The 12,707-nt window shown below is 37.6% G+C and overlaps 1 protein-coding gene across 8 annotated transcripts in view; it reads right to left on the bottom strand.

The window, feature by feature from the left end:
• Positions 1-2,542: 2,542 nt before the first annotated feature.
• The window catches only part of LOC142049874 (adenomatous polyposis coli protein-like), a 131,385-nt gene continuing 121,220 nt past the window's right edge, over positions 2,543-12,707 (bottom strand). For 7 of the 8 annotated variants that reach the window (XM_075078015.1, XM_075078017.1, XM_075078013.1 and 4 more), the window contains one exon: positions 2,543-12,559. In XM_075078015.1, coding sequence (XP_074934116.1) covers positions 6,028-12,559 — 6,532 coding nt within the window. In that variant the 3' untranslated portion in view covers positions 2,543-6,027. The remainder of the gene's footprint in view (positions 12,560-12,707) is intronic. The other variant, XM_075078021.1, reaches the window with a different exon arrangement.

Genomic DNA, 12,707 nt, shown 5'->3' with positions numbered 1-12,707 from the left:
ACGGATATTTTGTATCCATCATATTGATGTCTGTGCATCACTGTCCCCAGGGTGGGTAGAGCCCTGTGTCCCGGAGATATGCGGCCCAAGATAAGTTCTCCCGTAGAAGCGTACAGCTACACACTGCAAGTAATAAATAAGTTATGCATAGCAAGACTAAATTCAGAATTAGTATACTGTGAAACAAAATACATTATAATAGTTGAAAGAAGAATTATTTACAGAGTTAGGATATAAACAGTAATGCATCTCAGGCAGAAGCAAACAACAAAACCAAAGGAAAGAATTGTGGGCCAAGTTGTTAAAGAGAAGCAACATTTACAGGTGGGAAAATGCATCCAAATTCAGAGGATGCTAATTTAAGTCTTTGCAGAGAACTAGCACAAGCTTTATGCATCTTAAATCCCATCAAAAAGTAGGGCATAAGAGAGATTCGGTTTGGACATAGGTCTTGTACTCTGGACAGAAGTGCATTTCACTGAGTGACCAAGATCCCTCTAAATCTTCATAATATCCTAATTGCAATTCCACAGCCACTCAGGCAAAGAATGCTTGCATAAACAGCAAAATTAGAAGAGTTTCTTAAAACCTTGACGTGATAGAAATTCATAAATTATAAACCCAGAACTGTTTGGAAATTTCATGAGAAGTAGATCACTTGCAAAACTTTGCTAGGGGAGCATTACCCAGTCTTCCAATAAGTAAACAGCACATCTGGTAGACTGAAAGTTGACAACAGAAAACCTAGGTATTAAGAACACATCTTATATTCATCTGAACATTACCAATTCATTCAGACACCTACAGTACTGTTGTAAACTCTTAAGCTCTTCAACCCCATACCAAATTCCCTTGCACTTCCAATATGTAACCAAACACAACACATAACCAACCAACTTACCACTTTGACCAAAAACTCAACTACATTAACATTCTCTATAAACACATTTACAGATACAATCTATTATTCTGCATACAGGAAACTATGAAGCAGGAATTAAGTTTCTAATGTGATATGAAATGAAAAAAAAAAAGCATAAGCATTTTTTCTGGTTATACTTAAAAGTGCAAAGGAGATGGCTGTGGAAGCAAAAAGTGAACACATTTGGGTGATTTGGTATCAAGAAAGTCCTCAAAGTTGTAAGCATGTGGAGGAAGTCAGGCTGCTTATTGACTGACAATTCACTTCTAATTCACAGCTTTATCTAGATCACACATCTCATCAAGAACAAAGCTGTCAGGTGGATGAGACTGCAAGACATTACAGTAGGTATATGTTTAGGTGGAAGTCCTCATGGGATTTTAGAGATGCTCTTAGGGCTGTTCATATTATTTAATGAGAGCTAGGTGAGAAAAAAGTTTGGGAGGTATCTAGTAAAAAGAGAATACAAGAGCTTACCTAAACATTTTCCAAATCATGTTTTTCCCCCTTCAAGCCTTTTTGAGAAAACAACTAGTTGCAGTAAATCTTTTTATTTAATGCAATATTCCAAATTTAAAATTTGTCATCCAGAAGTTTATATATAGTAGAAAAATTGGCTCTTTGGAAAGTTTTGATGAACAAAAATTATTTTCTATGAACACAAACTATAGACTAACATAATACTTCTGCAGAAACTTGTCAGAGTTTCCAGGATAAAGACTTTTCTGGAACATAATATGTTTAAATGCAAAGTGCTTGGGGATATTAGGCAGTTCAGAGTGAACAACAGAGAGAGTCCAAAACTTGAATTTGTTTTTGCTGTCTCAAAAAGGGTGAAGAACAGTTCTGAAACTTGGCATACCAGTTTAAAATTTCATGTAATGGTTTGATCCAATATAACACTTACCACCCATAAAGGAAGCTATCCCACCCTGGAGACTGAGGGGAGACCTCATCATGGTCTACAGCTTCCTCACAAGGGGAGGAGGAGGGGCAGGCACTGATCTCTTCTCTCTGGTGACCAATGATAGGACCCGAGGGAATGGCAGGGAGATGCGCCAGGGGAGGTTTAGGTTGAATATTAGGAAAAGGTTCTTCACCCAGAGGGTGGTGGAGCACTGGACCAGGCTTCCCAGGGAGGTATTCACGGCACCAAGCCCGACACTATTCAAGAAGCACTTGGACGATCCCCTCAGAGATATGGTGTAAATTTGGGGTTGTCCTGTGCAGGGACAGGAGTTGGACTTGATGATCCTTGTGGGTGCCTTCCAACTCAGGGCATTCTATGATTCTACCCTCTTCTCCCACTGGTCCTAGCTGTTTGAAATTCTCTCTGCTGGCTCACACGGCACTTGCCTGACTCTGCACTGATCTGATTCAACACACTAAAGCAGCACTAATCTTATTCCCCTGCCAATCCTGCCAGGTAAGAGTTCAATTTGCCCACTGAAGGGTCAGATGAGCAGCCAGAAGCATGGGAAGGGAGAAGGAAACTTCTCCTTTCAACAGTGCAAGCTGTTACTTCAGTTCAGACTTAACATGCAGCCTTTACCCTTAAAAAAGAATGAAGACATCTATTAATAAACTGTTCACTATCTTCTGGGTAATCCCCATTTCTCTTGTCTCTGATGGGGTGGGGGGGGGCAGATGGACAGGTAAGAAATATTCTGAAATGAAGATCAAAGAATTCAGCTGTCTGATTAACATAAGTTTTTCAGTTTCATGGCCTACTAGTATACTTTCAAAATAAAATCTCATTAATTTGCAGACAAATATTCTCCTTCCTATGCAGTTTACTGGGGAAGATATGAATGTATATCCCTGGGGAAGTATGGCTGACAGTCTCTGAAATTATCAGTTTCATTTTCTCCCCTTTGCCCAAGGCACAACAATTAACTTCCCCAAAGCCATCAGAGATAGTCCACATTGAAGAATACAGTATAAACTATATTTGTATTCTGAAGCCAAGTCTTGCTTGAAACAGTATTCCAGTCATGTCAGGAAATCCTGGCATCTAAGATGACATCTCTGACAAAGAGCTTTGAGAACTATATTTAAGCTTTCATAGGGGGAAATATTCTGATAGAGAACTGCACATGAAAAATATAAGTACAAGTTTGATATGTACTGGAAATGGTAAGGACAACTAAAGGTCTACATACAAATCACAAAAGTTCTACCAAAATCTAGAGAAATAAAGGCAGTGCATCTCAGAAGAACAGCAAAACAAGTCTTGGTTTCCTTAGTTCCTTGCTTTTCCTTCTTTTGCCTTGACATGAATAATGTCCCGTTACCTGCTGTGGTGACTTCAGAGAAATAAAACTGAGGAAGAAGAGTAAATCTTTAGCAGTATAAATGAAATATGGCTATCATTAATCTTAGGCATCATTAACAAAAGCCAAGAACCAAATATATTTATTACAGCCATTTTCCATTTTTCTGATTTTGTATTTCCAGCATCCATTTTTATAGTTATGCTTAGAATATAACTTCGTATCCTAATCACTAACATAAATCAAATGTCATGGATGTCCTTAAATATTCAAAAAGGCTTTTAATAGGTACTAAGCATTTTAGATATAGAATCAGAGAAATGTAGGTCTGGAAGAGATTTCAAAAGGTCACCTAAGCCCATCTCTCTGCATACAGGCAATATGAAATATACTAAAGTCCATCCCTGAGAGATGTTTGCTAAACCTCTTCTTAAAATTTCTATAATGAAACTTTAACAACTCCCATGGGAAGCATATTTTAGTGTTTCACTACCCTTATAGTCGGAAAATTCATCTTACCTATCTTTGCTACAAATATAGGCTAGTTATGAGGATATTAAGAGAAACTTCCCAATTATAATGATCATGAAGTACCTCCAAGACTACCTAGAGAAGCCATTATAATTTTCAAAGACATTCTGGTGTCTGATACACATACAATTATTTAGTTATAAAACTGAAATCAGAATTTCTTTATATGGATTCAATTTGACTTTAAACTCTTAAATTAACAGGATGTAGATGTAAAGCTGATGTCAACTGACAATCCTGGATTATGTGGTATACTTTCAAATTAATAGTTAAAAATCCAGTACAAAAAAAATCACATCATTTATAAGAAAGACTTTCTTGCATTTTAAACACAGGGATGGTGCTCTGTATTCTACTCCAATGCAAAGCTTTGACTTTGAACAAATCACATAATCTCTCTCTGTCTCTGTTTCATCTTTAAAAGGATGATAACATTCATATCAAAGGTTTTGTGAGGACTACTATATAGAAAATATTTTAAATGCTAACATGATGGGTGCTGTTTGTTTACAGATTCACCAGATGATACAGAAGTATGGCATGTCTATAAGCAAATTTGACAGGAGACAAAGCACAAAAGAGCAAATAAGATAGCACTTCTCCAAAAAGATATTTTGGTATTAGCTTTTAAACCAATTTAAATTGATTTCTGTTTGTTGATAGCATCTCATTTCTGTTCATAAACAGTACATGACATGCTGAATTTAAGATAAAAATAGATTCATTTCAATATCAGGTGAAGTACAAAAGCCACAGATGTGGTACAGTCTGCAACTGTGTTAAAGATACCATAAAGTTAAATTGCTCTATTTCAGTGCTTCCTGAAATCACGGCATTTTGACTCCTGATTACCAATTATTTAGAATGCTAACTTTAGAATAGTCAAGTTAAGATACAACAAAACTGAGATACCATTTCATGGTTCATTTAATCATGCATGAAAAGGCAAATGTTATGTTCTCTCCTAAGTGTTTATACCTTCAACCAAATCTCATCTAAATTCAGGCTATATTTTTAAAGGTTTTAGCAGAAACCATATTCACATACTAAAGGCCTGAGGCAGCAAATGTCCTGGTTTCCATATAAAACTTTTTCTACTATGATAACACATTTTTTGTCATAGGATTTTTGCAATAATTTTCCCTGATCGTATTTTAAAAATAAATAAATGATGCAGTAAGATTTCAAATAGAATTAACCTGAGATGTGTGAAACTGTCTCAATTACAAATATAGTACAGAAGACCTAGGGCCTGATCCTGCAATGGTTATAAGCATCCTACAACAGCCATTTGTCAGTGATAAAGAAGAGTGAATACTGGTGGTGCAAGATTCTGCTGGATCAGGCCTTAAGTGTAAGTGCATTATACAGCACATTATAAGGTGACATCTCAAAATAAAACACTGTGTTTTTATGTAATGCAGAATTAACACATACAATTTACATAAAGAAATAATTTATTCTGAAATGCTCATTTTAGTCTCTGTTGAGACATCACCCATGTCTCATTAATAGAAGAGCAGCCACCTCACCTCAAGTACCAGAATATATAACAAGTTACAGCACAGCAAAAAAAATTCTACTTTAAGATAAAATCTAGTTCAGGTAAAATAATTTTGTTCAAGGTTTGACAGTTACACAGTTGTCTGTTTTTTGTGGAGCACAAAGAAAGTTTAAATTGTTACACCATAACTATCTATGCACATTATGTGACCACAGAAATGTTAATCATTACTTCAGAAAATGAACCATCAGTTCTATTCATGCAGAAAAGCAGGCTGGGAAAGCTTGTTCAGCAGAAACCATAGTACTGTGAATTTCACAGCCACATGATTAATTATTGTGTTAGAAGGACTAACAAATACTAAAACTGAATTACTTTTTTGCATAAATAATACCAATTCTTCCCTGATGTAGTTTAGTCAGTCTGTAATCCATAAACAATTCATAAAGCAATATGACTGTATCATCTCTATCTGTAATGCTCATGATTTCAAGACAAGCAATGTTTAAAGGGATGCTAATTAAATATGATAAACATACTGTACAAACATAATTGCAGTAGCAATTTTGTTCCAAGCTGTCAGTTAGGCATTCCTCCAAAATATTACTGGTGAAGACAAAGTATACTATCAAATATGGCTTCCAGAACAAGGACCTTCTAGCAAGAATCAAACCTATTTACAAAAGATAAAAACAACAAATAAAATCAACACCCAGTCTTTTAAAGTTTCATTTGAAACAAAATTTCTAAATAGCTGCTGTATATAATACATCAATTGCATTTATTTTTTAATGTACTTAAACAGAAGTCACCAGGTAAGAGCCAGAATGACGTTTAGGACTCTCAGTTCTGCTGGAGTCTGTATTTTCAGTCTTCGAGTCATGTTTCTTTGTGCTGTTATTTATTGGCGTTGGTATTTGTGATGGCCGAGAAGAACTGTTGTCTGCACTACTCTTCCTGGGACTTGGACTGTAGTTGAAAGGAGTCACTCTTGCTGCAACAGTACTGCTGGGGGAGTTATGTTTGCTTGAGCTACTGGAACTGAATGGTGTACGCTCGCTAACAGTACTTTCATTATTTTCTGGTGCAGGAACAGGATTATTCTTTACAGATTTTGTTTCCGTTCCTTTCTTGGCTGGACTGTCTATCTGAAAGAAAGAGTTTGGACAATTTTCTAAACCAATGGTATGAACAGGAACACTTCCATTCCCTGGATTTTGTTTATCATTAATCTCTTTAGAATCTTTATCATTCATACTCCCTTTCTCTGAAACACTGTCAATAACAGGGGGAATATTTCCAGTTGGGGATCTTCCAGATCGAGGATTATTAATAGGGCAGTCCTCTATCCTCACCCACACGTCCTCTGTCTTAGAGACAGCCGGTGCCATCTGATAAATTAGAGTTTTGGAATCAGAGTCATTTGTTGCACCTGAGGAAGAATACTGAGGATCATTCATTATTTGAGGAATTTCATTTTCTTTTATTTTTCTCCAAGTACCTTTTGCTGGTGCTTGACTTTCTTTACTTTGTTTGTGTCTAGAAACAGAACTTCCATGTTGCTTTTCATCTTTACTTTTTTCCTTTTCACTGGATTCTGAAGAAGCTGACAGAATTGAGGAAGAACTTCCAGTTCTTCGCCAAGTGCTTACATGAGGAAGTGATGAGGAATGCTTGCTATGTTCACACTTCCATGTTCCTGATCTACTGATTGGCAATCTAGATGGACTCTCAGAATGAGAACGAGCTATGTCATGACGTTTTGCTGGTCTCCCATCAAATTCTACAGAAGGACTCAGATTAGGGGGTAAATTTTGCCAACCACTAGTCTGGCCAGTTAAATGCGTGGATAAAGACATATCAGGAAGAGATGGACTTAAAACTGGAGTCTGTATTTGGGACCTAGTGGGAGATCCTGACCTGTAAGGAGACAGAGATTCAAATGAAGCAAACTCTTCTAATTTCTGTCTTAGAGTTGGACTCGAAGCTTCTTTAATAAAAGTTGACTGACGAACCAGAACAGGTCTTTCGGTTCTGTCAGATTCACTTCCGCTAGATTTTGTGGATGACATTCTGGATAGTTCAGCCTTTTTTTTTGATCCACCACTATTGAGAATTTGGTTTAATCCTTTTGATGCTTCAAACTCACTTCTGGGAATGCCACTGGTACTCTTAGGTAAGGCAGTTTGCTTTGTAAGGTTTTGCTGGCTCATCTGCCTGCCTGGTGCTGTATACAACATTCTTCCTGAACTTGAAGATTTAGTTGAAGCTGTACTAGGAGATGATGTCCTCGGCAACTGAGACAGTTTGTTGGGAGGACTTATACCATTTCTTCCTAGGGAAACTGAGTTTTGGCAGGGAGATTGCAGAGGCCTGCTTAATGGCTGCTGTTGAGGTCTAGGAGTGGAGTCTCTAGATCCTGATCTAGAAGGTCCTTTACTTGATCCACTCTGTTGAGATGGTTGCCTAGTTACAGGAGCTGACTCGGGTTTCACTGATGACTTGACTCCTCTTGGAGAAATAATGGAACTTCGGCCTTCACTGAGACTCTTGGAGTTTGTGTTTTTTAGTGGGGGACCTTTTTTGGAAACAGGACTAGTATTTGAGGAACTATTTCGAACTCCCGGAATATGAATCATTGTCCTACCACGTGAAACTGAAGTCATACTTGTTTGTTGTGGTTGCTTTAACTGGCTTGAAACTTCTGAATTGGAGCAAGCTTTTCCTGTAATTATACTTTTATATACTTTTTTTCCTCCTTTGATTCCCTTACTTTCAGATTCTACTTTTTTAGACTCCAATGTACTCTTCTCCCCTAGCTTAAGAATTCTTGGACCTTTATTACTAGTAAAAGGCTTTTCTTCTTGGTCTGGGGTAAGATGAAATGGTGACCCTAGAGAAATACCAGATTTTAATGAAAGAATAGAGTCAGAGTCTGATGAAGCTTGTCTAGCCAGTGATGCAGCAGCCGCAGCTTGATGCAAGCTACTAACTATAGAATTTGCACCTTCTTGTATAGCTTTCCAATCAAAGTTCTCTGAATCAGGTGAGAAACCATGTTCTGAATCCGGCCTCTGTATCTTTCTCAAATCCAGTGTCAAATCTTCTGCCAATATATCACCCATATTTCTGGAATTTTTTTCATTTTCACTCATTACTTTTGAGGGTTTTTTCTTTTTAGGCATAGCAGAACTAATGCACTCCTGCAACAGATCGTCTTCTGAGTCAATACTAAGAGAACTCAGAGAACTATTTCTAGAGAAACATACAGGAGTATCTTCAACATGAAATGATTTAGGTGCATAACCAGAAGTCTGTGGTCTATTTGATTCTACCTGTGAATCAGGAGCCTCAGTTTGTTTTGCAGGTTCACTTTCTTTGTTTTTGTTTTCTTGATCAATATCACTGAGAGAACTAAGAGATGAATTGCGAGAAAAACATACAGGTGTGTTCTCAATAGCAAAATTCTGCATTTTCTCATCTGTAGCTGCTCCTCTTTCTGGAATATCTTTAGTTGACTGAGAGAAAGTTTTAGGTTGGCTTCTGCCTGTTGGGTATTTTTTACAAACTTGTGTCCTATTACTTGGTTGCTGATTTGAAGACTGTTCTGTATTAGTGCAGTCTTCAGTTTCTGTTTCCTTTGCTTTTCCTTTTTGCAATTCTGCCTTCTCCCTTGAAAGGTCAATGTCATCATCATCAAAATCTAAAGAACTTAGGGAATCATTCCGTGAAAAACAATAAGGAGTTCCCTCAATAGGTGTGTAATGATGAGGGGAATCAAATGAAAAGCTTCCTTTTACACGCTCTTCATTATTTGGAAGTTTGTCATTAAAATATCTTGAATTATTTTGAAGAGTCTGTTTCTTTGTGTCTCTGTTCTCTGAATAGCTTCTTTCATTATTAATATTGCTTTTAGGCTCTGTGTTTTTTCTTACACGTGCTCTATATTCATTATTTTGAGGAATGGGCTTTACTGGTGATGTTGGCTTCTTTTTATCACATTCTGACTGATTTTTGTTACTTACAGATAAAGATGATTGTTGAATTTGATCCATTAACTTCTTCACTCTAAAAGGTTTGTGACTTTTTCCTTTTGGCATAGCTGAGTTAATACATTCGGCCAGAATATCACCCTCTTCTGTTTTGTCATAATCCAGTCCTGGGACAGTCCTAGTTGAGCTTTTTGCTCTCCGAGCATCATCTGTACTTATACCTTCTGTGCCTCTCTTTTCAAAGTCCCCTGACTCTGCCCTTGTACCCACATTCTCTACATTGGCGAACTCATTCGGTAGCAATTCTATTGTGAGGTCACTCAAAGATGTAGCTGTTGAGAAATTTATTGGTGTATCCTCAACAAAATATACCCATGGCATATCATCTCCAGGTGTAAAACTCACATGCTTTGGGGATTGCAATCCAGTTTGTGAAGGCAAAAGTTTGTAAACTGGCAGTTTTGGCTTCCTGGTTACAGGAGGAGGTATTTTTGAAGCAGATGCTTGAGAAGGCTTTTTGGCTTTACATGAAGATTTTGTTGGCATTGCAGAAATAATACATTCTTCCAATATTTCAATATCATCATCATCATCGGAATGATCCATAATGTCTTTTTCTGCTTCAGTAGGCTTCTCTGCTTTCTTCTCTCGGTTATGCTTTATATCATCTGGCTGTTCAGGTTCTGCTTCATTTCCATGTTCATTTTCATGTACAGGAGGCATTCTTAACTCTACATCTTTCTGTATAAATGGTTCATCAAGACTCAGACCACTTAGGCTAGAAGAGCAAGAAAATCCATCTGGTGTACTTTCTGTGGCAAAATGTAATAATGTATCGGCATCTGGCAGTACCTGAACTCTTTGAACAGCTTCATTTATAGCTACCTGTCTAGGACCAGATGCTCTCTTTTCTGTATTAGGTACTTTGCCTTTAGTAACTTCCCTCTTTACTTGAGCTCCTTGAGCAGGGGGTGGAGTTTTACTTCTGCTTGGAGGCATTGTTTGTCCAGGGCTATCTGGAAGATCACTGGGACTTATAATACCACTTACCATTCCACTGCAAGGCTCACTTTGAACTGAACTAGCAATTGAATGGCTTTCAAAACTATCCAGGGAACTTACAGAAGTACATCTGCTAAACATGAGTGGAGTCTCCTGCACATAATGTTCTGGTGGACTTTTAGGAGTGTGTGCACCGTTCTTTGAGGGAGATTTGGCACCTGAAGAAAAATCAACAGCTTTATGTCTAGAAGAGTCAGGAGATAAACTAGGAGTCTGAAGTCTACTAGATTTTGTTCTGATGTGCTGAGATGCTGATGCAACTTCACTTACTGCACCTTCTGTAGACAGAATCTCATTGTTTTCCTTTAATTCTGATATCTGTAATGTGTTGTTAGCATCCGTCACATGTGTGGATTGATCACATCCTATTTCATCTTCAGCCGATGACAAAGATGACAAAGAGCTACACCTTGAAAAACATATTGGTGTATCTTCCACACAGTAAGTTTGTATAGTTTCCTGATTAATAGAGGGAGTCTTACAGGAGGCAGTCTTTTGAGCATGACTGCTTCTACTCTGTGCAGAACTTGGGTAAAGCTGATTCTGTCTCTCTGAATTACCTGAAGGGGTTGATATGTTCCCACAGCTTGAGGAAATATGGTCAGTTTTAGTGCTTTGCACTGATGAACTGTTTGAAAAAGTAAAAGATGGGTTCTGAGAAGAGGGAGGAACTTCTGTTGAATATTTTAGACTATAATCAATAGGCTGTTCAACATGATGTTCCTCTTCATTGTACTTTATGCTGTAATTGGTTGGTCTGTCTTCTTCCTCTTTGTGCTGTTCCTCCTCAGAGTAGCGGTCACTATAGTTGGTTAGCTTATCATTGTCATAATCATCAACCTGGCGCAAGGACTGGTTTACTTTCTGATTCATTCCAAGAGCTGAGCCTACTCTGCCCTGCTCTGAACCATTGGATCCTCTTGATCTAAAAGAAACACACTCTTGCTGTCCAAAAGGTGACTGATATTTCACGTGCTTATCATCTCCACTTTCAGTGTACATGGAATAAGTTGCATTTTGGCTCCTTAACTGCCTTTGTTCATTTTGTTTTATTTCATCATCTATTATATGCTTAGGCCTTGCCCATCTTTCATTTTGAGAGGGACTTTGGCTTCCAGAATTTAACTGTTCATCCGAATATTTAAGACTATAATTAATAGGAGTGTCTAGCTCTTCGTCATTGTCTTCCATATGATTTGCACTATGTATCTTGTGTGCCAAGTCAGCTGGGTATTGACCATAACTACGAAATTTACTTTCATCATCTTCCGAGTAAGATTCAATGGAAGGTTTCATTTGGCCTCTTCTACCATAGCCATCACTACTGCCGACACTATTTAAACTATCATTTGAAGCTCTCTTGTATTCCATTTTTGTATAAAGCATAGGACATGTCCTGTTTGAATTCTCAGATTTAGGAAAGTATGTATTTGAGTGAGTATGGGCAGCAGCTGTTCTTGGGACATTTCTGTCTTCTGTCAAACAGTGCATTTCAGAAGTGGAACAAGAATTTCTGTCGGCTTGTGGAATATGCATGCTTGTTACTTCTTCTATAACTTTGGCAATCTGAGCTGCAGCAGTAATCTGCATTCCTATTCTCTTAGAGGAGTTTCCAGTATTCTCTGTAGCTGGATGATAGCTATTTAAACCTACTGCTCCATCCCTATCGAGACTTCTGTCTTTCTCAGATCGAGAGTTTTCTATGTTTCCTCTACTAGAGGAAGAGGAGCCAGGCAATACTGTAGCATTTAAATATGGTGAAAGTACAGTCATATGACCAGCATTAAAACTCTCTGATCTGGAATTCTCATCATCATGCTGACTGGAATCCAAAACATACTCATTGTATATATTTTGCTTATGTCTCTGCTTATTATGGTGAGATGCTTTTGGGCTTAAATTATCTATGTTGTCAAAAGTCTCTGATAAATGCTGAGTATCTAATTCTGCTTCCAGTGCCTTTTGTTTTCTAACATGAAGAGATGGTAAGCTTGATCCCAGAGACATGATGTTGGCATCCTTATATTTTGCTGGCTTATTTGCCATCAGGTTTCTTAGAGCTGCAGCACTGCCCATTGCTATCATTTTGTGTTTTGAGTGAATGAGATTTTTGAGCATGCTCACTGCTCCCATGTCCCACAGCGCCTCCTGATCTTTTGCATTTCGTGCAGAAAGATTCCACAGGGTCCCACATGCATTACTGACTATTGTCAAACTGTGTGACTTCAAATGCTGTAACAAGGTTTGTAAGCAGCTGTTCTCTCGTAAGATTTGCCTGGTATTGAGTGATTGAAAACAAAAATGAGTAAGTGGCATTTCAAAAGGATAAGAGACAAAGCAAAACAAAAACCTGTTATGCTATAGGTAAGTTAAATCCATAGTAATGATAATTATGAATTCTTCAGTGCAAATTTATATTATTT

This window comes from Phalacrocorax aristotelis, chromosome W (genome assembly GCF_949628215.1).
Source record: "Phalacrocorax aristotelis chromosome W, bGulAri2.1, whole genome shotgun sequence".
Taxonomy (NCBI): Eukaryota; Metazoa; Chordata; class Aves; order Suliformes; family Phalacrocoracidae; genus Phalacrocorax; species Phalacrocorax aristotelis.
The sequence above is the reverse complement of the archived record's forward strand: the minus strand, read 5'-3'. Positions and strand labels throughout refer to the sequence as shown.